At 36.6% G+C, this 27478-nt stretch overlaps 1 protein-coding gene and 1 long non-coding RNA gene across 3 annotated transcripts in view; one reads left to right on the forward strand and one right to left on the reverse strand.

The window, feature by feature from the left end:
• LOC121726593 (protein pellino) overlaps window positions 1-19224 on the reverse strand; it is a 60397-nt gene extending 41173 nt beyond the window's left edge. The window contains exons 1-2 of the mRNA XM_042114017.1: window positions 18796-19224; window positions 5594-5698 (exon numbers count right to left, since the gene is read on the reverse strand). Coding sequence (XP_041969951.1) covers window positions 5594-5698; window positions 18796-18809 — 119 coding nt within the window. The 5' untranslated portion in view covers window positions 18810-19224. The remainder of the gene's footprint in view (window positions 1-5593; window positions 5699-18795) is intronic.
• A 439-nt stretch (window positions 19225-19663) lies between these two features.
• Window positions 19664-22329, forward strand: LOC121726603. Of its 2 annotated transcripts, none has more exons than XR_006035558.1 (3): window positions 19664-19999; window positions 20697-20779; window positions 21714-22329. It is a non-coding gene; the product is annotated as an uncharacterized LOC121726603 (long non-coding RNA). The 2 variants fall into 2 exon arrangements; XR_006035559.1 differs by having other exon boundaries at window positions 20697-20774.
• Window positions 22330-27478: the final 5149 nt, after the last annotated feature.

Here is a 27478-nt window from a genome sequence, read left to right on the forward strand (position 1 = left end):
CGGGTTCTAAGTGTTACCACAAAATACCCAAACTCAAAGTTAGATTCATACACGGAAATAAAATTAATTTTTTCGTTCCTTGGTTTTAGCTCCCTGGTGTAGGACTTTTGTTTCAAACCACGAGACGAGTCACAAAACTGAATATTATAATATGACATGTCACGTGTATGTATCAAATTTTGTGACTAGCCTGTTGGTTTTAAAAATTGTCATATTCCTTGGCGTTGCAGTAAGGTAGGTTGCACCCACATTTTATTAATAGCATAAGTGTAGTGTCGTCATAGTGCTAACAACTAACAAGATCAACCTAAAAACACAATATGTGGTAGGGTTTCTTATGGACACGTCTGTCTGACGAGTGGAAGCAACTAAACAAACTGACGAGACTGACGACAAATCTACGTTGGCTACTGCAGAACCTACTTCATAATCCTTAACCGAACTAATATTCAAAGATGTTGTGTTTGTCTGTCTGTTACTAATTTATACGTCTTTTGGGGGTCGGTTGGTTGGTGGAACCAACCTAGAGGCCTGCCGCCTGAGTCTCGACTCCCGACTCCCGGGTAGGGAGTAGGGACATATGAAGCCATACGTGGGAGAGCCATGCTTCGACACGAATGGGCCGGCTCGACCGGAGGAATACCACGTTCTCACAGAAAACCGGCGTGAAACAGCGCTTGCGCTGTGTTTCGCCGAGTGAGTGAGTTTACCGGAGTCCCAATCCCCTACCCTATTCCCATCCCTACCCTCCCCTATTCCCTTCCCTTCCCTTCCCATCCCTGCCCTCCCCTATTACCCTATTCCCTCTTAAAAGGCCGGCAACGCACTTGCGGCTCTTCTGATGCTGCGAGTGTCCATGGGCGACGGAAGTTGCTTTCCATCAGGTGACCCGTTTGCTCGTTTGCCCCCTTATTTCATTAAAAAAAAAAAAAAATGAAGTTATGAGCGACATCTAGTATTTCCTTAAAATTTATATCATAATAATTAAGTAATTAAATGACCACGAACAAATTACCTCATAACTCATTCTAATACTAGGTTACATGTATTTTACGCTCAAAACACGAGCAACAGATGGACGATGGCAAAAACGTCGATAACATGGTGAACATGTGAACATCTTGTGATCTATTTCAGGAGCTGCCGATATCATCCGTTCCGACGCGGAGTTTTGCGAGAATGATCCTTATGTTATTTGCATAAAAAGGTCATGCCAGCGGTAAAATAACTTTGAACGCACTGCACTTCCGCGCCAAACGGATGGTGCACATCTTTACGGCTGATTTACTCATAAAATTTTATGGTACTGGCTTCTTGTATTTGGTGCAGTAAAATACAGCTACTTATTATTCAGTGATCAGTTGTAAGTTATTGATGTATCTTCTCGAATGAGACGAGTTTTTCAAAGTTGGTACCTACCCAATATGGGGACGTTCTATTCATTTAGTTGTAATAATATAGTTATACAGTGTGTTAGTGTAAACACTGTTATCCTTGAAACCATCAAATGAGCCCGTTAAATGAAAAAATCCGCCTTCTTATCCATACAAATTGCCGATCCGGGCATCCGTATGGGTATGAAGACGGCTTTTTTTGAGTTCCCAGCACTATTCTCATCGAAAAAGTTGTTCATTTTGACGGGCTCATTTGATGGTTTCAAGGATAACTGTGTTTACACTAACATCTTGTATAGTCACGCTACAACACTGCGTTGCGGTGTGGCATCGCAAAAAACCACAATGCTTTTCAAATGTTTTTGCGATACGACGCCGCAACGCAGTTTTGTGCCCTCGAGATCATAATATGGCTGGCACAGTCAATAAGTAACGGTGTTTACACTAACATCTTGTATAGCCACGCTACAACACTGCGTTGCGGTGTAGCATCGCAAAAAACCACAATGCTTTTCAAATGTTTTTGCGATACAACGCCGCAACGCAGTTTTGTGCCCTCGAGATCATAATATGGCTGGCACAGTCAATAAGCTGTTGTCATATTGCAATGTCATACATGTCAACTCATTTACATCCAACTTTCTGACTTTACAAGGCCTAACTTCGCAAGGTTTTGAAAGTTCTACAAAGTGCTTCAAGCAAAGTTACTTAGTAGTCAGTGCTCGCAGCTCGCTACGTTAGGCTCATCTTGACGAGGCCATGGTACAGTAGTTAGTACTTAGTACTTACAGTACTGCCATTTCCCTAGAAATTTTTATGAGCCTATGCTGTCCCACCGGTGGGCAAAAGCCTCCCCAAGGGTTTCCACTCTCCTGGTTCGTATGTAGCTCATCGCGCTAAACCAGATATTGTATTTAAACGAATTACTCAATACATCTATACTGATATTATAACGCTGAAGAGTTTATTTGTTTGAACGCGCTAATCTCAGGAACTGCAGGTCCGATTTGAAAAATTCTTTCAGTGTTAGATAGCCCATTTATCGACGAAGGCTATAATATAACATTACAATGCGTCCACAAGGAGAGAAACAGAGGAAAATGTGAAAAAAAGGGGAAAATTATTTGAAAGTGCTTATCCACGAACTAGTGAAGCAATTTTTAGGGTTCCGTACCCAAAAGGGTAAAAACGGGACCCTACTACTGAGACTTCGATGTCTGTCCGTCCGTCTGTCTGTCTGTCTGTCTGTCTGCCTGCTCCCATACAACAAACGTTATTTTTTTGGCCTTTTTTGCTCGTAATCAATAATGGAACCTGCTAGGCACTTGAATTTTTTAAAAAGTCTTAAGTTATAATATGTCTTCTTTAATAATTAATGATAATATTTAAATAAAATAAAAATTTAAGGGGGCTTCCATACAAAAACACAATTTTTGGCCTATTTTTCCTCTATAACGGCACGGAACCCTTCGTATAGTAGATCACGTGAAAGGAAAAACATATGCTACGATTTGCGAGAAAATCCCTAATTTACGCGGGCGAAGCCGCGCGGAAAGTCTAATTAATATTGATCTGCGGTCCAGGTGACCGCTGTTGCAAACGCGGATAACCATTGAACTTGGCTGATCCCATTCACGTCGACTCGCAGAATTGATTCGTGCGAGATGTGACCTTCACGCAGAGCCACAAAATAAATAACATACAGTAAATCATTATCGATCATAATATGGAAACACACGCACTATTTGCGTTTTTTCTGACAACTTGAGGTACCTAGGTACCAACCAAAGCAATGGTCACGTTGCACACGTATAAAACATATCTATATTTTGAGTTATTTTAATTTCTGGGACATGTAACATGTTACATCAATTACATGGGAGAGTTACTCTACTTTATGATTTATTTATATGTGGTAAAGTGTAGTCAATAAAGCCAGCCGTAAAAGGCACGCATTTCAAGATAATTATAGTCTGTGTGAGATTAAACAAGACGTAATAGAATCCATCCAGAAAATATTCATATTTGTGCGTTTCTTGCGTTGGTTGTTCTCTTATCCACAATTACCAAACGTGATGATATAATGAACTCAGCTACAATTTAAAATTATAGTGTCGTAGTCGATTTACTTATCAAAACATTAAAGGCATTACATGGGTCATTTTGTTATTGGAGATTACTAAATGTGGGTCAAAACATTGGTCGTAGAATCTGTTTAATTTAAATGTCTTTGTATACAGTTTATCATAGAGGTACATAACATCCAGAACACTGAACAACATAACAGAATCAATATAATATTATGTATTCCTACTCTTTTATACTTCAGCTTTAGCTACGGGCGGCCAGCACTCAGCAATCAAGGTCTACGATATTATGATAACCAACAGTATGATTGACGTTTTATCGCACGAAGCTCCATCATCCTTGAACGCGTGTTTATGTATGAGGAACATGCGCACAGGGTCATGTACGGTAACACAAAGGTTTATTACTTTGTAATATTTTATAATCGTAAATTATATTTAATGCGCGACGTGTTAATTGCTCGAGCAAAGAACGAAGAAAAAGAAGGGAAATACGTGTTATATTAAGATTTAAGACCCTTCTGCACGGCTTTTATGCCATCATGATTACGGCAGCACCTGTCAGCAGTCACATGACTGCCTTCCTTCGATCATGGGCAACTAAAGAGGATTATCTACTATAACAACTCTACACAATTTTGCTGATCTCTATTTGTCCGTCATGATCCATCGTGGACTGTGGAGAGTCCGCATAAAGTGATAGTCTTAACTTCTAAAGAAATATTTAGTATTTACAGTTATGGAAGTTAAAAACAATACATCTTATCGTGACGGAAAGACAAAAGCCGAAAAGGACGAGTATCCGTTCGATGAACCGTAAGTAGGGCTGCCACTGCCCGGCCCAGTCATAAGACTCATAAGTCATTGATACAAATCAAAGATAACATCACCAGGGATGAACATGACGGTAAATTTTATGTAAACTTTTTTTTCAGTTAGGTACATGATACATCTGTAACCTTACTGTAAAATATACACTGTACAGAGATTTCGATTTTAGATAGATAATGGGTGGACCGTGGAAGACAGAAGCTGTATTATCCAGCTATAATTCTCAGAGACAGTTTGATAGTTAATTAAACAAAAAAGTGTTTTACAAACTTAGAAAACTAAAATTTTACCGGAAACATATTGTGTGACGTAGTTTCCGTATTAAAATGCCACGTTTAGCGCGCTAGGACTCCTAAAGCACATAATTTCTTTTTATCTGGATGCTGCACAGATGCACCGACAGACTCACCGAGCGATGTACCGGTGATGAATGTTAATACTCGGTAATGCGCATGCGTGCCAACCTTGTACCCGACCGCTGACATTTCACCAGCGGTACACGACCTATAGAGATTCCATCACGTCATGTGATATGTGGGTTTTATAGTAGAATCCAAATATAGATACTGATATACAGTATTTATAAAGGTTAACTTCACAAGATATAAAAACCGGCCAAGTGCGAGTCGGACTCGCGCACGAAGGGTTCCGTACCATTATATTTTATTTTGTTAAATTAGTATTTGTTGCTGTAGCGGCAGCCTAACGGCCGTTCCCAATATTTGATCTATCTCTAGTTTTGCCCTACTAGAAATAGGAATAGCTGACAATTGACATAAAATATATGTCTCTAATGTCTAATGTGAGCTATTCCTATCTCTAGTAAGGCAAAACTAGAGATAGATCAAATATTGGAAACGGCCGTAAATACACAATTTGTGCAAATTTCAGAAGTTTAGCTACAGCGGTTCTTGAGATACAGCCTGACAGACACCTGGCAGACAGACAGACAGACAGGCAGACAGACAGACAGACAGGCAGACAGACGGACAGACGGACGGACAGACATCGAAGTTTCAGTAAAAGGGTCTCGTTTTTACGGAACCCTAAAAATGGATAAGCTTTTTTAAAAATACACAACACAATCCTTTTCGAATTTGATGATATATAATATAGGGAACGAGCGCAAGGAGGGTTCTGCGAACTGAAGTCGCCAATCCAAAACTTTGAATAGATTATTCACTTGGCATGCAGCATGCTGCCGCCTGCCGCCTGCTCGGTTCCTAGTCTCTAGTCCAGATGTGTCGAGTCTAGTAATAATTAGAAGCCAGGTCTACTCACCCAAGTATAACAAGTTCTCCATATTTAAGTAGAGGCTTGGGCTTCTGTTCAGAGCCGCTCTCGCCCGCCTCCTCCAGTATCGGTGAGTCCGCACTGTCCGCAGCACTGGAACAATATAACAGCACTATGAATGTCATAATATTATCTAGTAACTATGTTACAATATCAATTACTTAAATAACTATTAAGTATTGATTTAAACGCGAAAATAAAGGTGTACCAACAATGATTTTAGATGAAAGGTTCGAAACGCGTCCCGGCAAACAACTATCCTATGTGTCCCTGGATAGTTTTTGTCACGGTCATAAAATGTGCTGTTCGCGATATTCCTTCGAATTTCTGCACCTGTATTTTCCAGATGTTTGTTTTTGTAAAGTCAGACTCCAGACTTAAGTATGTTATTCATTGTAACATACTGTGCCTAAACTTATAAACTATGCAGTCAAGTCATCGCGTCTCAGTTCCCACCTTTGTTATACGCTTGAAATAACAATTCTACAAACATCGAGTTATTATCTTGAATTAAATATTAAATCCATATACGACTTTTTACACGATTTGTTCGGTATTCGGTTGTAAGACAGATTCCAACAAAAAGAATCGGTTTGCAAAACTTTTTCGAATAGGTAGCTCATTAGTCATTACCATTGTATTGCATTGTCATTGAAATTACAGATGTTTGAACTACACTTTTGTAATTGTAATTTTATATCACTTAAATTGAATTACTTATAAATAAGTAATATATAACGAATCTCCATACTATTAAAATATTTCACTGCACTATAAAAAGATGATTTAATTTTACAACAATTCATACAGCAATAGTTCCGTTTAGTTTAATAAAAAGCATAGTTAAGCTGCTAATTTTATTGCGACGTAACAGTACACAAACGTTATGCATTTATTATATGAATAAAATATTAATTACTACACATAAGTCATAACTCATAAGTCATAACACACTGAGAACTATTATGTTATAGCTGTCCCGGTGAACTTCGTGTCACTTTAAAACCTTCCCTGGACTTCTACGAATATTTTAAGACTAAAATCAGCCCAATCCGTTCAGCCGTTTTCGAGTTTTAGCGCGACTAACACATTTGACAATCCATTTTTATATATAAGAAGAAGACTAGCTGTCCCGGTGAACTTCGTGTCACTTTAAAACCTTCCCTGGACTTCTACGAATATTTTAAGCCTAAAATTAGCCCAATCCGTTTTCGAGTTTTGGCGCGACTAACACATTTGAAAATCCATTTTTATATATAAGAAGATATAAGAGAAGAAAATATTAAATGTACTTACACCTACTTTTTACAGAAGAACGACTTTCTCATGTTGTACGTATATAAGCTGTAGTGATTTTGCGAACTACCCACAATAATTACGCGGAACAAAAGTGACATTAGCAATGTCTGAATGACATTTGCTCTTCGTCTAGTTATTTGTTTATATCCAGTACCTTAGGTATGCTAGAGCCCCCGCAGACTACATACTTTTAGTCGGCCGACAGTTTGACCAAATCGAGGTTTGAGTACATTATTATCAGCCGATACAATTCGTTTAGTGTGCGCACCTTCATACATTTTCGTACTGATTAAAAGCTTTCGACTAAACTATCGGCCCACTAGAAGTCTGCAGTCTGCGGGGGCTCTTATCAGGACACCATCAGGATTCAGGACAGATATATAAAATAAAAATCCTGCGTGCATACGGACATATTCTTCTGATTTTTTAAGATCGACGTCGATTGTGCAGGCGATAAACAGCTTTGCAATTACAATATTCTTCTGAATTTGAAATGATTTTCAAATTCAGAAGAATAATTCCAGATAGAAGATATTTTCGGAATCGAGCCTACATTCTCGGAGACTTCCGTTCCGATAACTCTCGACATCTGGGGTCAAGAGAGAGAACTGGTCCGGCGCAGGCGGCAGGGTCAAGATTATGATGTAAATAATGACGGCCACTGGAACCGGTCGGCGCCGACGCATTGTAATTTGTAGGTCGCGTCACGTACAACAGCTACACTTTATATTATACGGAGTCTTTTGTTCTAGCGCATTGTTGTGGTTATCTTATTTCCGTGACTACTACCTGTAATAAAGGAAATAGTTTGTTTTCCTTCTGAAAATTTTACCGAATTCGTATTGCGCAGTTAAGTAAGCGTATGCACAAGCATACGCTTAACTGCGAAATAATTCACGCATTCAATTTGAAAATGTGACAAGCAGGAATTGACTGATATCATTGTCTGCAACATCCGTACCTTTGATTCTTACATGGTTACCTCTTCACGCCCAAACCGCTATTTAAACCGACTCGCATAAAATTTGGTAAGGAGGTGTTTTGAGTCCCGGAAAAGGTTAGGTTAGGACGTCGGATAGTTCTTGTCCTGCAATTATATATACCATACCGTTCTTGCGCGAATTTCGTCACCATTTAGTTCCTTATAATAGCTTGGAACTCGCGTTATTAGGTAAGCCCTGCATTCGTAATACTTCTAGTTGTAATTAAAACCGCACATGTGCCTAATTGCAGGCAAGTTGTGATTTATCGATCGTGTTAGTGATTTAGCTATCGGTGTACCTTCAGGCTGTTGCAACTAGGCCACCCTCTTTAATACGTGCATTATCCAAGTTAATACGTTGTGTTTCAGTGAATAAGTAATGACTAACGACTAAAGAGGGACTGCCGGCCAAGTTCATGTCGATTTAACCAATTATGTATTATTATATTTTTTTTATTTATGGACGCTTCCCACCACGTCAGTCTGGCCCCGTGGTAAGTACCTGAAGGACTTGTGTTACAGGTACCAGACAACGGAAATATAATTTAATAGTTTTATACTTACTATACATATTATATTTAAGATTTTTATTATATTATGACAGGTACACATATTTAATTTAATACACATCCATGACCCAGAAACTTTGAAAACTTTTTGTTCCGTCGGCGGGATTCGATGTCGCGACCCCCGGCTTGAGCTACCAACAGCCCACCAACTGAGCCACAGAGGTCGTCGAACAAAAAAATATTGTTAGGTACTGTTTGTTGCTTGATACTTTCGGTTGATTCGTTTATCGCGCGGCAACCGTATATTTTCCAGGATAAAGCCCATCACAGACTTAGCTATAATATATGTTAATATTTTTATAGCTAGGCATATTACTATATATTTTCTATACTAATTTACGCGTGACCGAACACTCAGCTATAAATTATAATATATATTTCTGGTAGCTACTATAATATATATTATAGTACGGTATATTAATATATATTATAGCTAAGTCTGTGACGGGCTTAACAACTATCTGTCATTAGTGTAGTCCCGAGTCCCGATTCCCGGACTCTCCAGTCCCGAGTCCTGACTCCCGGACTCTCCATACTAAAGAATATCGTTTCAGCAATTTCAAAGCTAGAACAGACAGACAGGCACACTCGGTATCAAACAATAAAAGAATGTAGGAAAGGGTATGTTTGATTCAGTATCTATTTTTTTATAAAACCAACAAAATGTAAATAGCAACGGCTACGAATATTACTTCTTAATAGAATAGCACCTAATGGTGCTGTCTATCTGTTATTAATTGTGTAGACAAGTATGTCAAAACTCAATTACGTTATTAACGAAACCATGCCATTTCTAAAGGCCTCCTTAACTTGTGCACGGTGCACATGCACAAACTGCCCCGTGCATGGGGGCTTAGCACTTAACAAAAATCTTGAAACTTGGAAGTAAAACGAACAAACGATAAAGATACAACACAATAATTTGTCTATTACATAAATCCTGCACTCAAATATTATGTTTCGTATATTCCGTGACTGGTATAATTTAAAGCGTTTCCACGTCTTAATTGAATCGAATTCCTTCCTGAGTCTCGCCTTTGTCTAGCCACTAGCTATGATTTCATATCGAGATTAGTACTTAGATTACTCATCTATTGTGGAAGTGAGCCTAATTACTCAGTGCAGCCGTTAACGTTAAAACGACGCCCAAACGGCTATCTAAAGTGATTTTACCGGCTGTTAAACCGCCACAATGATTGATTAGTTTTGTCGAAGCAAAAAACGCGTCCTTCGTAGAATACTGTTTGGGAATTTTTATTCGCATTGATTCTTGCGGTCGATTTCATGAACAGCACGTTTACGAATGCTACCCGCTAATACATTGGAGTTCTACTATATTATAAATGTGAATGTATGACTGTCTCTGTCCGTCTTTTACACCCATCAATCCCCAAGCGGCAGCCGGCTGCCGCATAACAATTGAAAATATATTGTGTCTGCGATACCCACGATGGAGGTGCTACACTGTTGAACTATGAGTCCTGAGAAAGGACATAGGATAGTTTTGTCCCGTAAAAAATTACTCGCGACCAACGATTTTCGGTGCAACGAAGTTGCGGCCTGTGGGAAACATCTAGTCAAAACTTCAAACAACTAGTCAAGTAAATGACTAATAAATATTCCATGAAACGGCTAGGAACGGTGAATCAATCCACGAAATGACGCCTAGCGAATTGTCAGGCCGAGCACGTGGCGCCAACATCTGGGTATCCGGTTGACGAGTCCAGTTCCACCATAACCATAACAGCGGAAGTTTACGCGAAGTCACACCTACAGTGCGTTCAACGTTATTTTACCGCTACAACATTTTTATGCCAACGACATAAGGTCCATTAGAATATATCTATTATATTATAATTATGTACCGTGCCTACCTGATGAGAATTTGTATGACTCATCACGCGTAGGAAATATTAAACTGGGAAACGACGCATTCCTGATGTAGTAGAGAGGTTAGTTTTTATTATTGTTTTTTAAACAACGGTAAGGAAGATCGCAGACGACGGACTTTTTGTGCGATCGTGTCTGCGGCGCCCATACAGTCGGCATGGCGCGGCCATGTATCAGTTCCAATGATAAAGACGCTCAAGTCATGACTCATGAGTAATCATTTGGATTTTTATTACACTTTTGTAAATTGTAACGTAGTAGAGTTCATTATACGCGAGCAACGACTGAACAAACCTCAGGCTTTTATTCAAGCGAATGAAACTAGGTTAAGCTATTTTTGTGGTATTCCTCGAAAGATTACTCGCAGTCGACAGTCGTCTACAAAAATGATTCATCAATCAGTGAATAAACACATTTTACTCATTAACAAGAATAAAGATTATTCTTATTATAGAGTAAAATGTGTTCATTAGCGGCGTGGGGTTAACTTCATTCCTGGTTCTTTAAATGCAATTGACCCACCAGTCACCAGTCACCACACATTCCGAGTTCCGACTATGTACTACAACTGCTGTCTCCAAACACGAAAACCCATTGATATGATCTCAGGGGGGTTTGATATGAACCCGAGGTTGTTAAACTAATATGTATTGTATTCTGTGCCCGAGGCTAAATTAGTTTTTGGGAGCCGCAACGAAATTAATCAGAAGAAAGGTACGAGTAGGAGGTACTGCAGCTGAGCTTGATTGTAATTTGTAGGTAACCTTTTTTTACATTCTGAGTGTCATCTGAATCTCTACCATTATAATTATTTATGATATCGTAGGCTACGACTTCTCTTCTTTTCTGCTAATATCCATATTAATTTAAACAATAATTAATTAAATTACTTTCTTTACAATAACAATAATTACGGATACTGTCTCCATATTAATATTTAAATCTACAATAAACATTTAATTCTAATTGGAAACGGATATATATAAAGAATTTTTACGGAAATTAGATTAACCAGATATAAGTAGTTTGAAAGTTTCCATATTTTGAGTAGTAAGTACATTCCTATAGTTCTAGTAGTTGATTACGAAAGCGAGTTTATCTATTCGGGCTTTCCTGTTGCAAGCGCCCCAGTCAATGTACCCAGTTAACTGGCACATTAATTGAGTCATAGGTCAAATGATGCACGTCAAAATGCCCCAATGGAATGGTTTAGATAGCTTTATTTAAGGGCCGGTTTACATTTATAGATATAATTCATACCTATCAAGTAAAAGTGTCTGAGCGATATAACAATTTAGTTTTAAGCGCCATTACGAGCCTATAAGCGCCATAATGTCGAAGGCTGGCTATTCTCAGGCAGACCCTAGCCATTATAGTAATGGGTAGAGACGAAGACGAAGACGGTTTTAGAATTTTGATTGGGACATATAGAAGCTAATAGGAATCAGGAATGAAGTGGTAGAAGAAGAACCCTCCACTCCTCGAAAGCTCTTACAAACCAGCCACATTCGGTAAAGGCAATCCAGACTCAGGATCTTGGCGTTCCTGTAATAAATCCATTTCTAACGGCTCATTTCTTTCGTTTTTAGGGTTCCGTACCTCAAAAGGAAAAAACGGAACCCTTATAGGATCACTTTGTTGTCCGTCTGTCCGTCTGTCAAGACCCTTTTTCTCAGGAACGCGTGGAGGTATGAAGCTGAAATTTATATCAATTACTCAGGTCTACTGTCCCTTGAAGCTGTGAAAAAATCAAACTTCTAAGCCAACGCAATCAAAAGATACAGCCGTTTATGCCGCAAATTTTCGACACTTGCAAGGGAATCAAAACCTACAGGGTGCTTCCCGTGAACTCAGAATCTTGAAATTTGGTACGAAGCAACGTCTTATAGCATAGATAAAGGAAAAATTACGAAAACCATAAATTTTTAGTTACATCACATAATATATATTTTTTTAATAATTTTAAACTTACTACCCATTTCCTCATAAACGCGTAGAGGTATTAAATTGAAATTCATACCAAATACTCAGGTCTATAATACCTTTAAGCTGTCGGAACCCTCGGTGCGCGAGTCCGACTCGCACTTGGCCGGTTTTTTTTATTATTATTTCCTTACAATATCAGTAACAATATAGGCATTATGTATGTTCTAAATTGGTTTAGGTTGCGCAATCTAGCCCCTAGTACTTTCTCCGTCCACAGTCACGATCGTGCAATTCGCATGGGTTTACTTTCTATAATAAGCAATTGTATCTTTGACGAGATTTTTCGGTTGTGTTCCTTACGTTTACTAAAAGTGTGCTAAAGCTGCAAAATTAATTATGACTGAGTTGAATGACGACTATTACTTGACTGGTAACCAGGTACTAATTAAGAAAATATAGTGGCTACGTAGGTGGGCTTTTTTTTATCGTGGTAAAATAATATACGGTTTCCTATAATTTTGCAACGTCGGAGACCACATCTAGTTTCAAGTAGTATAATATAATGTACGTTCAAGCAACTACAGCAACAATAGCTAACCTTGAAAGGCCAAGGTAATTTACTCACCCGGAAATTTAATTATTGTACTTTCAAGTTACATTTCAGTGACTTTCCAGCAGTACATCCTACACAAAGGCTTTAGGAATCGGAGAGAAAGAGATAATAGAGTTTGCATGAACTGTATTATTTCGTAAAGCTGCAACACTGGTAGAAAAGCGTTCCCATGTTAATGGTAAGGAATTTCAGGATAAAATTAGGTCCTTACAATCCCTGTACATTTAAAAATACATACTTACTAAACATTTTTTAAAGAAAAAGAAATAGAATATATATATAAGTGTTTAACGTTAGAGAACAAAGTAGAACGTCAGACAAACTGGTTTAATGTCCAAGTCGATTATGTCTATGATTTCACACGCACGGCGCACGTATGGAGTTTTTACTGCCCTTCCTTTAATCCATTAATATTGTTAAAATTATTATAAGTATATAAATGCTTCACGCACAAACCGTTGAACTGATTTTTCTGGGTACGGAGATACTTTGAATCCCGGGAAATATACGGTTCTCGTACGATAAACGAATTTTGGCGCAATGGAGTGGCGGGCGTCATGTAGTCACTACAAATATTAAATAATATACAGTCGACCATCTTCATACTTGACCGCCTGAATCAGACGCTCTGAATACAGATTACATTGCCCTAACGTAGGTATCTAGGCAGTAGGCTACGTTGATGGAACTTGATATCAAAGACACGAAAGTTTTAATATTAACTATGACGTGATTTTAGGATAATACTCTTATCATAAGAGCTAGTTTAGAGGGTATCCAGAATCTAATAAGTCCAGCGGAAAACCACATGATAAGGTTTTACCTTAGTAGGGCAAACTGAGCGGTACGCTTTAGCAAGCTGGCCCATCGCTGCCAATGCATGTTAGTAGAATACTTTCGAATAAATACAAACATAAAAGAAGTTTCGAAAAAAAAAACTGAGCTATTCCTTGAGGCACGTATCTTGGTTTCATAATTCAAACAGTTTGAAATTCAAAACGCTCTAAAACCACGACTCGTAGCATAATATGCAGGAGCTATATTTTTCCGTACGTGCTCTGTCAGGCGTCAATCGTCATCCATATATTATATTATATTATATTATATTATATTAGGTAAATTTATGAAATTCGATACATCCGTTTCGAACTTTTCTATAATCATGCAGTTAAAAGTAACGTGTACTAAACAATATTGCGCTATGGTGGAGGTAAATTGTGTACTCATTAGTAAAATGTAGTAGTAGTAAGCATGCATATCCATTTTGAATAAATGTGCTTTTTTAATAAATGTCTATTATTACTATCCATATCATTGACCGATTCGCAAAAGTCCCAACTCGGGGTATGCCAAAGGGCGATGGAGCGCAGTATGTTGGGAGTAAAACTAGTCGACAAAATAAGAAACACCACACTGCGCTCCCAAACAGGTATCAAGGATGTAGGAGCCAAGACGGAAAAACTAAAATGGGATTGGGCTGGCCACGTTAGCCGCATGCATCCCGACAACTGAATGGATACCCGAAGACGGACGACGCAACCGTGGCCGGCCAAGAAAGAGATGGTGCGATGAGCTGGAGGCATACCAGCCAGGCTGGCCAACGGTGGCGCAGGAGCGAGAAAAATGGAAGACCCTGGGGGAGGCCTTTGCCCAGCAGTGGGACAGCATAGGCTAATTAAAAAAAAAAAATTATCCATATCCATACTCTAATATTATAATTGTGCGAAAGTGTGTCTGTCTGTCCTCTTCACGCCCAAACCGCTGAACGATTTTGCCGAAATTTAATAAGGAGATACTTTCGAGTCCCAGGAAAAGACATAGACTTTTCATCCTGGAAAAATATACGGTTCCTTATAAAATTAACCCAATAAAAATAGAACAAACGGAGGCATTTCATTGTAGTATTATAGAGAGCCTATTCCAAGCAATTAAAACTTCCATAATTAAGGATGAAAAAACCGTCGGGCTACACTGTCTGCGGGCCGAAATTTGCACTTCTCCGTATACCCAATGAGGGCAACTGGCGGGTCGTTGACCTCCACGGCGGTCGCATGCGTGCTGTGCGTCGGAGGGCCGACCACGGTAGGCCCAATTATAATACCAATAACATACTCCATGATTTTAGGACTATAAATGGACTTGACGCGGTTAGACCGAGATAGACCGAGCGTTTGTTGTGTATTGTAACTGCGATTCGAAATTTGTTTCCTGTGTCCGAAGGCGGGTCTAAAAAACCCTGACGTCACTGTGAGTCTGTGACCCAAATGGTTTTTTTTACTATTCGACTTATTTAGATTTAAATGTAAACAAAACCGAGATTGTAAATTGTAATGCTACCACATTCGTTCAAGTTTCAATCTGTTTACATTTACATCACAATGAACTGAAACGGAGTAAGACAAAATGCTACACATGAAACATTTGTGAAAAGACATCTAGGCATTTAATTTCGTCTAGACATTTCCTCATTTTAATAACTCATTCAAAAGCAAATTTAGTGTTAACGAAAATGTTTTTAAAAATAGAATAAACCGAACACGATATTCTTCCCGCTTCCCCGCTAACTTTCACGTGGTCGTTATCTTAGACAGGATAAAGGCCAGGACCCACATCTGCCGCGCAGGTGTTAGAAAGAGGAGGGCAGGTGCTCGACGTACGTTAGACAAGGTGGTTGGATACAGGCCAATAGAGGACGTGATATCGCAAATAACAGCTGACATTTCCTTTATAAGGGCATTACTGCTATTGCTTCATTAATTGGCCGTTTATAATCCTTTCATTTATGGTCTACGCCAAAGTTTTAGACGGATTTCTTTCTTGGTTTATTTTTTATAAGTGGTGAATAGCCTATTCGGCACATATCAGGAAGTTGTGAAACAGCCCCTAATTTTTACTAATAATTAAAATGCAGTTGGAAACGAGCTTTTAACATGTTTTTTCGATATAATATCCTTTCAACTTGATGAGAAATAAAATAAAAGTATATAGTAGTAAACGAAAGCATGTCTGTCTGTTAACTCTGTTACCTCCTCAGTCCTCACGCCCCATAATACATAAGATAGTTTTATTTTCTTGCGATAAACTTACTGCGAAATGAAGTTGGGCAACATTTACTAAGTAATAATAATGGATCAAATCGGTATCGACTTGGTCTAAAACCTATACGTTTTCCATAAGTCCGTAACCTCTAAAAATTAGCATTATAGTACTTTCATTAAACAGATGTTTCGACGCTTTCGTGCGGGTCGCGGGAAGTGGTCTTCCGTTTCGTAAATAATTCGCAGACCGGTATCCGTGGACATTCCCGTATCCAGGCTTTATGAAAGTATAATGAGGGTTAGAGGGTTCCGTAAGCGTCAATGACCTTTATTTCGTAGGTGACGAAATGTAATTGTCGTGTTACGTTTTAGATATATTAAGATTCTACAAATCGATAGAAAGGTAATAAACTTAACAACTTAGGTAAGTATAAATTATAATTTATAATCTAAGTAAATAAAATATATTATCTAATTTATTTATCTAAATAAGGGCCTGTTTTACCATTTCCTGATAAGTGCCGAATAGGCTATCCACCACATAACTTGACAGATAAAGTATGGAGAATCTGCCAAAAAATAGTGAATAGCCTATTCGGCACTTTATCAGAAAGTGGTGAAACAGGCCCTTAATCTAAATAATACTAAGCTTTATTAGACGATTGGAGATCAAACATGTTGACCATAGGCAATCACAGACAAATGAAGACATGAGTGGAAGAAGCAAGTAAGGGCTCTATGGCTGGGAAAATGATTTGAAATAAAAAAAAAATATTTCATGTATAGCCACATTATTATATTATAGCCAGATGCTGAAGCAGATAAGTTACAAGGTTTTTATAAAATATTGTAAGAAAAAAAATGAGTCCTGAATCCTGATGTTATAAAATGTTAGTTATGGGTGGTTCTACAAAAATTGGGTAACTTTTAGGGATATTTTGTTTACTGTAGTTTTTATGGTAAATTTAGACGTCTTTGGGTTTAAAAGATAGGTAATATAATGAATATATTGTTGCAAATCGGGACAGTCATTTTTTAGAGTACTAGTTTTTAAAATATTTCGATTTTTCTGAATTTGACTGCCAGAGGACTGACGAGGGTGACACAGTACTGATATACAGGCTGCAATTTAACCTTCCTGCCAAATTTGGATATATTGATCCTTGTTAAAAATAAAAATACACGTATTTCTTCTTTAATAATCACTCAGTACTAAAATTTTGAGAAATAGCCTCTGAAAGTTATCCTACTAAACACCACAAAATATGGACATATGCACGGCCGGGCCTCCATTAACATTCTAGCAGTGACGGATTAAGACTACTTGATGCCCTAAGCAATCCATTCCTGTGGGCCACCTATCCGTGTCTAAAATCAAAATCAAAATAATTTTTGTTCAGAGTATTTTTTTTACAAAAATCTTGGCATGGCAAGTTTTTTTTTTTTTTTTAACTGTTTCTGTTTATGGCAGACTTGAAATAACAATACAGTATAAGAATGTTATTTATGGGCCATTCCGCTACAGACGGCCCTCAACGAGAATTTTTAAAATGAGCACTAGTTACATTTTTTAAATGGAATATACGTAAGAAGATGTGTATTTACAAAAAAAACAACTTTTATCGGTAAAAAATGGAATTCAAATAATTTAGAGTGTTTTTAAACAATATCATCTAAGGGACGCAATGTTTTTTTCCATATTTTTAAATTAAAATAGCGTAAATTTAAAATCAATGTTAAGTTGTAGTATAGTTATACAACAATATGTCAAAATCTTTTGTATAAATTACACTATTCAATCGTTTTGAGTGATTTAGACGATTAATTTTGTCAGGCCAATAAACAACTGAAAATTAAAGAAAACTACAATTTGGTGCAATTTTATTACAAAGTTACTAGTATAGTTATATATTCCATGACGAAAATTTTTAAATTTGTTAGAGGATTACGATTTAATTCACCTTTAACATATTGGAGAATTTTGATGTTGCACCCACGATCGTAGAAATATAGTTTCTTTGTTTTATGCTATTTCGAAATATAGGCAAGTTATTTTGTAAAAGTTTCGCACTAAAGAGAATTCACATATGAACTCATCACAGTTCTTAATGGAGGGTCAAATTGGTTGCACCTGCTACAGCACTTCAAACCTGTTTTGTGACCCTTCATACATTTGATGAGGTTTTCATTTATAAATCATTGTTACACTAGTTAAAATGTATCCCTTCAAGGGATATTTTATTAATAAATATACTTCATTTTGCCTGTAGGAAGCTATAAGTGTGTCAAACTGTTGCCTCCGTGATAATGGAATCGTCCTTAACCTATCAACACCCAAGAGGTCTTGACTTAATAACAATAGATTTACAAGAATCCACGATCGAGGGATTAATAAAATAAAAAATACTTGTCTGTCACTGTTTACCTATAATTAAATACCATTTGAGTTTTAACTATTTTATTGTTATTAAATTTAGCCAAGAAGCATGTAAGACTATGACACCAACATTTGATGGTTACAAAATATATCAATAATCTGTATATAAATTATTCAACTGACAATAGTATTTTTGACTTGGTTAGTTTTATCTTGGTTAGCAAGCACCAATTTTTGTTAAGAGTTAGGTATTTTTAGCATAATATATTTTGGGCTACTCAACATTTTATTTCTTAGTGAAATATTAAAGTTGAAAAATTTACAACAATTTGTAAAATGGATTTGAAGTTTTGCATTTAGATTTTCCCCTACCATACCTACATTTTTTAAGTCAGGACTTTTTAGCTGCTATCATTACTTTTATGCGGATTTTTCAATATCAGCGCTAAATAACGCTCGACAAAGGTAATTAATAAAAACCACGTTAACGACTTACCGTTTTACGACCATGATAGAATCCGTCTGCTCGTCTAAGGACCCTATGATTCGAACTATTTTTTCCCAATGGCACTATTTCTTTTAAAAACACCATGAATTTATAAGCACTTTCAATCCGATATATTTAATTCACACATCGCTAAAAAGCGACAATAGCACTACGCTTCATTTTTACACCGATCTTCAACAACTTGCACTGCACTTTTAACGAACATGTAAGCCGGACACTCGTCATTCACTTTATTTATTCCGATTAGTTTGTACCCGAAAACGATCACTTGTAAAGCGTAAACTGTATTTACGGTACGTTTTTGAAATAAGTCGAAATAAAATATAACCACAAACAAATTACAATGATTGCTTTACTTGTTTTCCATGAACATCACTCACTAACTTCATTCTATCTAAAAAAAACAACATACACTGATATGAAGCTCGCAACGATTGCGTAGTCTTTGTTTGCCATAGACATTGTAATGTTGGCTGTACACTCTCGCCGAGACACAGCGAGGCGGCCCGAGTGCGAGAGTGTAAATAGGTGCGCACGCCTCGTCTCGCCTGTCTCGGACCCTCTCGGTCCGGTGTCGGTATTTTGCGCCCGAGACAAAGGGTCTCGCGAGGAAAGCGAGCGCATTACTGTACACTCGCGTTTTTTCACTACTAGTCGCGCCGCTAGACAGTGCAGAACAGAAAAATAACAATAATAAACGTCATTATCAGTCATTATCTGTGAGAAATAAAATTAAATATGATTATAGATCTTTGGATTACATTGATATTTTTTTTTTTTTTTTTTTAAGATTTAATGGCCTGGTAACGAGACCTTTAAGCCAAGTCTTTTTAAAGGGTTTTTAATTTATTTTATATTTATATAGTTCCCACTGTATTTTTAATATATTTGTACAAAGCACCATAACACTTTTGGTTTTTTAGGAAATCACTTAATTGGCGGCGGGAGGTATCACTTTCTTCAATAATTTCAGTTGCCAACACTAGTCTATGAAAGGTGAATCTTGAACAGTTGAAAAAAATGTGATTCATGTCGGCGTTCTCTTCGTTACAAAAAGTGCAATTATTGCTGCTTATTATGTTCAATCTCGCAAGGTGTGCAGGTGCAGTGTTATGACCAAATCTGAGTCTGTTTATTGTTGTGATAAAGTCACGGCTCGCTATCTTCAGCTCATTGTACCATGGATTTGTCGGTAATTTTCCTTGAATTTGTCCATACCACTTGCCTTTAAGTTTTTGGTCTTCTTTCCAAAATTCTTCCCAAACGTTTCTTACAGATATTTTCACATTACAATAAAAGTCGGTCATAGGAACATTTACAATACTTTTGACATCTAGGGCATTGACCCCATCATATGCAGTTTTATCTGCTATTTCATTTCCAGAGATACCTTTATGTGCAGGGACCCACATAAAGGCTATTGTTATACCTTTATTTTCCAGTCGCCACACAAAGTCTTTGATAAAATAAATGATATAGTTAGTTTTAAAACTAAAATTGACATTCTGAAGACAATTAATAAGACTTAGAGAGTCTGTTATGATTAGAAAATATTTACAATTATTTACACCGTTTATCAATTTTAAGGCTTCAAAAACTGCATATGCCTCTGCTGTAAAAATAGAACATTGCATATCTAGAACAAAACTTTGAGCAAAGTCCCTTTGAGAATCATAAATAGCACTTCTCACATAATCATCACCCTTACTACCATCAGTATAGATTGTATAGTACTTGTTATTTTCTTCTAAAAACGCAAGGATGTCTGAATTGTTATTGATAGATTTTGTTATGACCAGAATAGGATGTATTATACTTCTATACGAATGCATGTAACATGACCAATGTGAATACATTTTGATATTTGAATAAAGAGATTGTATTTCTAGGAAAATCCGGCACAAAGTTGGGGACAGCCCAGTCAGAAGATCATGAGGTGAAGCTAATGGACCATCTGTGATGATTGGGTGAGGTATGATTCTATTTATAATTTGGTAGTTATTTGATGAAAGTAGCTTAATACAATATCTTTCAGCAAGATAAAGACGCCTTAATATCAGAGGCATAATACTTGTTTCGACCTCCATGGCCCTTATGGGAGTCGAACACATTGCCCCTGATATAATCCTCAAAGCTCTATTCTGTATTACATCTAACTTTAAAGTATGAGTGCTATTCAGATAGGCTAAAGCACTGTAATCAAAATGGCTTCTTACAATAGACTTGTACAGCACTGAAAGTACTTTGGGATCTGCTCCCCATGAAACACCTGCAAGACATCTTAAAATATTAATACCCTTGATGGCATTTCTTGATATATATTTAATATGATCCTCTAAAGATAATTTTTGATCAATGTTAACACCTAGGAATTTATGTGAGGTTACTCTTCGAATAATCTCACCATTATAAGTTACATCAGCAGATGGTGTGTCTTTTCCAAATATCATTAAATTACTTTTACTAGCATTAATTTTTAAATTTAGTATTTGCTGATAATATTTTCTCAATTGGATTAAACAAGCATTAATCTTTTCTATAGCTACTGATAAATTAATATCTGAACAATATAAAACTAAATCATCTGCAAATTGAAGGATATTTACATTTTTAATATTTACATATTTACATATCTCCCATATATACAAATTATATAACAAAGGTGATAATGTTGCACCTTGCATTGTGCCCTTAGATACAGTCCGGGGCCCATGTAAAATATTATTATGCTTAACATACAATACTCTGTCAGTGAGGAAATTATAAATCCATTTACAGACATATCCGGGTACTCCAGCATTACTAAGTACCTTAGCTAGTATACCAGGGTCCACATTATCAAATGCGCCCTGGACATCTAAAAATACACAAACAGTATGTAATTTATTGCCCTTTGCATTTTTCAGATCGTGGATGAGAGAAATGAAGCTGTCTGAACAACTTCGTCCTCTACGGAACCCATACTGAATTTGAGGAATGATGTTATGAGATTCTGCGTACCAATCCAGGCGGTTCTTTAGCATATTTTCAAATATCTTACCAATACATGATGATAAAGATATTGGCCGATAAGAACTGGCCTCCTCTGGTGGTTTATCTTGTTTAAGTATGGGTATCACACATTGAGTCTTCCATGAGATTGGTATCAGTTTTTTAAGCCAAAGACAATTTAAAATACACAGTAATATTTTTTGGATAGATTCTGGTAGTTCTTTTATTAATATATACGGAAAATCGTCCAAACCAGGGCTAGTATTTTTTCTAGATTTTATACTTGTTAAAAATTCTGACCATGAGAAAGGATCCAATAGAAATCCTGATTGTGGATTTTCATTGTTCATATTAAAATAAGTTTCTAACGAATCAGGATTAACTAAATTAGAATTATCTGATAATTTATCTAACAATGGTTGCACAAAATCATTTTGATATGACTTATTATTGGTTCTAATACCCTTAAATCTTTTAATAAGGTTCCAGATTTTACTTATAGGAGTAGTTCTATTGAAATTATTACAAAAACTATTCCAACTTTTACGTTTTTCTTCCTTTATGGTGCGTTTTTTAAGAGCATCTATTCTTTTGTACTTAATGTAATTGTCTAATGTTGGATCGTTTCTATAAAGTTTAAGTGCTTCATATGATTTAATAACTGCTTGTTCACACGTACTATTCCACCACGGAGCGGGTGGCCTACTCCTAAAATTTGTTTTAGTAAATCTAGGAACTTCCATTAGTTTAAGTTCATTAAGTCGGATACAAAACTCATCATAAGATTTCATTGGATCCTCTTCATTGACCATAATTTCATGGAAGACTGTACTAGATGATTCCCTATACTTATTCCAGTCCGTTTTATGGTATAAAAATCTGTCATCATATTGATTTATTGTGTACCTTTCAATGCACATGGTAATGTTTGTTATTGTTGGATAATGATAACTACCCATAGCATCATCATGTACAGACCATTCACACAAGGGTGCCAAGTGAGGGCTAACAAAACTTACATCTATTGCTGAAGGGTTGTGTGTAGGATAATTTACTGTTGTAAAGCTGCCATTATTCAAAATACATAAATCTAATTCATCAATTATATCATATAAACTTTGGCCTCGACTTTTGGTGGATAAACATCCAAAAGCAATATGATGTGCATTGAAATCTCCACTAATAAATAAAGGTTTTGGTAAATCTCTTATGATATTGCGCAATCTGTTCATTCGTATGTGCCCAGCAGATGGAGGACAGTATACACAGAGAATAGTTAAAGATGACGTATTGTCTGTATATACAGATATGGCTATTGTTTGTATATCCTCATAAAAGTTGGTATTTATAATATTGTACTTTAAATATGGTTTTACTAATATTCCTACACCATTACGAGGATTTTTAGAAATTTTGTTATAAAAATTGTATCCAGAAATACGAACAGACTGGTGTTCTTTTAACCATGTCTCATTTAGTAGACAAATATCAATATCTTTATCATTTAAAAATTTTGTAAGAAGAGGTTTTTTGTTATTTATCCCTTGAACATTAAATTGCGCAATACATAGAGAAGATATTTTTTGAGTTTGTGAATTCATTATATTGACAGACTCTTAAGAAGAACATCTTTAATGAATGATGTTGTAACAGGTACTTCATCACTCTTATTTGCTACTTGGACCAATGTGTGTACCAGGGCCATTAGTACATCATCATTTCCAACGATAAGCGACTTTATGTTTGGTATATTTACATCTCTTGAAATAGGCTTTACAGGTTTATTTACAAATTTGGATGTATTATTTACATTATTTACATTTTTATTTACAGGTATGGTGCGAGTTGGCAGAGGAGGGAAATCAACACTTTCTTTGGAAATAGCAACACTTGCATATGATATTTTATTTTTCTTTTCTAATAATTTCTTTATTTTAACTGGACATTGTTTAGAAATGGCCAAGTGAGGTCCACCACAATTAACACAGCAAATCTCATTTGGCTTACTACATTCTTTATAAAAATGTTCACCAGAACAAATTGAGCAGCGCTGCTTTCCGTTACATATTTTGGCTGAGTGATTGAACTTAAAACATTTATAACATTGTTGCAAAGGGGGAACATAATCAAATACTCTATATGAAAATAACTCATATTGCACATTATCAGGTAAGCTATTTGACAAAAAAGTTATACTAACAGTTTGTGTACCGACTAATTCATTACCAACTTTTCTCATGAATCTTCGCACTGCAATTATTTCATATGTTGAAGTTAAATTTGTGAAAAGATCTTTGTTCGATATATTTGCTGGTACAAATCTAATTATTCCTGTTTTTTCAATTTGAGCTGCCGGGATGTATGCTTTCATATTATATTTTTCTAGAAAGTTAATGTTACTTATGAAGTTATTGGCCGTGTTATGTTGTTTGAAAATCACAACAATTTTGTTTGCGTTAATACGCCGAATTGCTACTACACCTTTTACGTTTGAAAATATACTGTTTAAATAAATTGGGCTTTTATTTCCCAACCTTTCTTGCACATTTTTACTTTCTATATACACCTTGAAGTCTGTATTAATAGAATTTTCAGAATATAGTCTTTTATAATTGGGTTTACGAAATGGTAAATACATGTCCTCACCACCTCCGCCGCCAGCACTAGAAGGCCCCCCAAGATCATCAGGGGGCCGGGGTCTTTTTTTCGAGGTAGGCGGGATCTCCCCGCCCGCCTCATCTCCATCCATTTTTATTATTTACACACTATTAATAGTCTAAATACTTGTATTTACACAACTTTTAACAATAAATTATTATAATTTAATTATTTTTCAATTTTGAAAAAAAATTGGAACCGCGCTTTTCGATTACATTGATATCTTTCGATGCATAGAGAAAAATAATGGTCCATCTTCTCTGAGTTCTTAACTGCAATTGAACTAAGCGAGAATGTACATGATCGCACTCGGGCAAGGGGCTCTCGCACGAGAGTCTCCCGAGAGCTCTCGGTGAGAGTGTACAGCCGGCATAATAGCTTCTGCACCAGTGTTGCCAGATGGTTTCGACCTTTTATCTGTAGTGGGAACTGCTAAAATCTGTATAAAATCTGTATGGCATATTGTCTCAATTCTCTGTATAAAAACTGTATTAAAGTCAATAAAAAATACCTCTTAATCATTATCCACGCTTTTTTATGAAAAAAAGGAATATGTATTGACGTGATAAGGTGATAATCGTATAATAAATAAAAATATACTCGTACATGAATTGGTAACTTTTTATTTATAAAAATTTAAAATCTAATAGAATTTTTTTTATTAAATTTCGAAAGCAACTGCTCATCAATCTCTAGATTATAGCATTGTTTCGCAACAATCAGTTACTTTGTATGCAAAAGACCTTCATTGATGGTGCCCGATTTAGCCTGTTTCGTTGTTGAATTTTTACAAAATTAATCATATTTTCAAAATTCTGTAAATCTGTATAAATATCTGTATCCAGTACTTATCTGTATTACTCACCAAAAATCTGTATAAATACGGAGAAATCTGTATATATGGCAACACTGTTCTGCACACTCACGGATTACATACGGTGGCCGGACTCCGGTTTTGCTAGGCTACCGGATATCAAGATTTTGATTGTGTTTCCGACCAAAATAAAGGGTGTCTGGCTGAGTTACAAAAGTATTTTGTAGTGTTTTTAGAAAGTCACGTATATACTTAAAAGTCCCTTAGCTTAAGAAATTCATTGTCCTTTTTAGGGTTCCGTAACCAAAGGTTAAAAATAGGACCCTATTACTAAGACTGGTATGTATTTCAGTCTGTCTGTCCGTCTGTCTATCCATCTGTTTATATCCAGGCTGTATCTCAAGAACCACTACAGCTAGACTTTTATGAAATTTTTACAGATTGTGTATTATGTAAGTATATCTGTTGCCACTATAACAACAAATACTAAAAACAAAATAAATTAAATATTTAGGCTGCGTTTCCACCAGAAATGTATTGCGAAATGCGAGGAATGTGTTTTTGAGAACCAATAGAATCGCTTCATTGACGAGAGCTTAATATCATGACATCGCTCAGCGCGGCCCTGCTAGCTTGGCGCACACTTTGACGGAGCGTGCCGGGGCGGGTCGGGGCTCAGCGCAATGCAAAATACGTATATAGCACACTATTTGGACGGGTCGGATCGCATCGAATTGACGGATTTTAACGCTCACTGTGCCGGAGTGTGCCGGGGAAGGTCGGCGCGCAGCGCACTGATGGATTTTGAGTTCAGTGTGCTGCCGGTAGTATGCCTAAGTGCCACTATGAATAGCTCTGACGAAGAAATCTCATTCATTTATTCATTATTTGAAGACGAAATGAATGAAGTTCGTCGAAGCCGAAAGAGAAAACGAAAATTATGGATGACGGAAATCCGCCGCGCAAAAATCCGCGCCGATGAGCCCCGGCTCAGTGAGCGATATACGCGCATCCGCTTCCATACAAATAGTATGGAGGCGGATTTTTATGCTGAGCCCCGGCACGCCGAGGCCCGGCATAATTTGCTCACTTCTGAAAAACACATTCCTCGCAACATACCTCGACTGGTGGAAACGCAGCCTTAAGCGGGGCTCCCATACAACAAACGTGATATTTTTATATTTTTTCCTCGATATCAATAATGACAAAAGGAAGACACTTGAAATGTTCACGAAATACTCAGTTATTGGAACGAAGTTCCTTTTCGCACGTTGCAAAAGGGAGCTCCCATACAAAAAACACAGTTTTTGGCCTATTTTTGATCTATAAGGGTACGGTACCCATCGTGCGCAAGTCCGATTCGCCCTTGGCCGATTTTTAGTTATAATATTATTGGCATTGAAGTTAAAAAATGTGTTTTGTTTTTAAAATGCGTGAATTTCTAAAAATATAATATTATTAATAAAACGATTTCCATAATCATACCATGAATAAGGACACAAAGGAAATGTTCGCCTATGAATTTCATAGGCGAATATTTCTTGTGTTGTCATATTTGACAGATCCGTCGAACCGTCAATATAACTGTAAATTTAGTATGGAGTGAACTCGTACATAAGTCAAACTCGTTTGTACGAACTTCACTTAGTACCAAGTCCAGGTCGTGTGTAGTGGCTATATAATGAGGCATTTTCTTATTTTTTTTATTTGATTGTCAAACAGTTTCCATTTTAGTAACTAGATGGCGTATGGGTAGACAACTATCGGTAATACCAGGCAATACCATCAATAATTGCTACAAAAGTGGGCAAAAGAATGTAAAACTTGATACATTTCAATTTGAAAAAGACGCGATGATATTCCAATGAATAAGCTAATAAAGTTATTATAACGATGTTTTAGTTAAAACTCACGGAAGAAATAGCCCTATTTATCGATATTCACACCAAATGCCACAGGAATTATAAATTTTGGTTTTGAAAACATCTTACCTGCACTTTTGCACGATAACGGATATTTAATGACCAATATTTTACCAATAATTAACATCGAAAACCCAAATAACACAATTTGGGAAAAAATAATAAAAACCACACAATAAAAAGTAGAAGAAGTTTCAAAGTAACATGGCCGCCAAAAATGGCCAAAACTCTTTCAGTTGTCAGTTTTCAGTTTGACAATGGTTTGACAAGTTTTTATTATGTCAGC

The sequence above is a fragment of the Aricia agestis genome, chromosome 4 (assembly GCF_905147365.1).
Source record: "Aricia agestis chromosome 4, ilAriAges1.1, whole genome shotgun sequence".
NCBI lineage: Eukaryota > Metazoa > Arthropoda > Insecta > Lepidoptera > Lycaenidae > Aricia > Aricia agestis.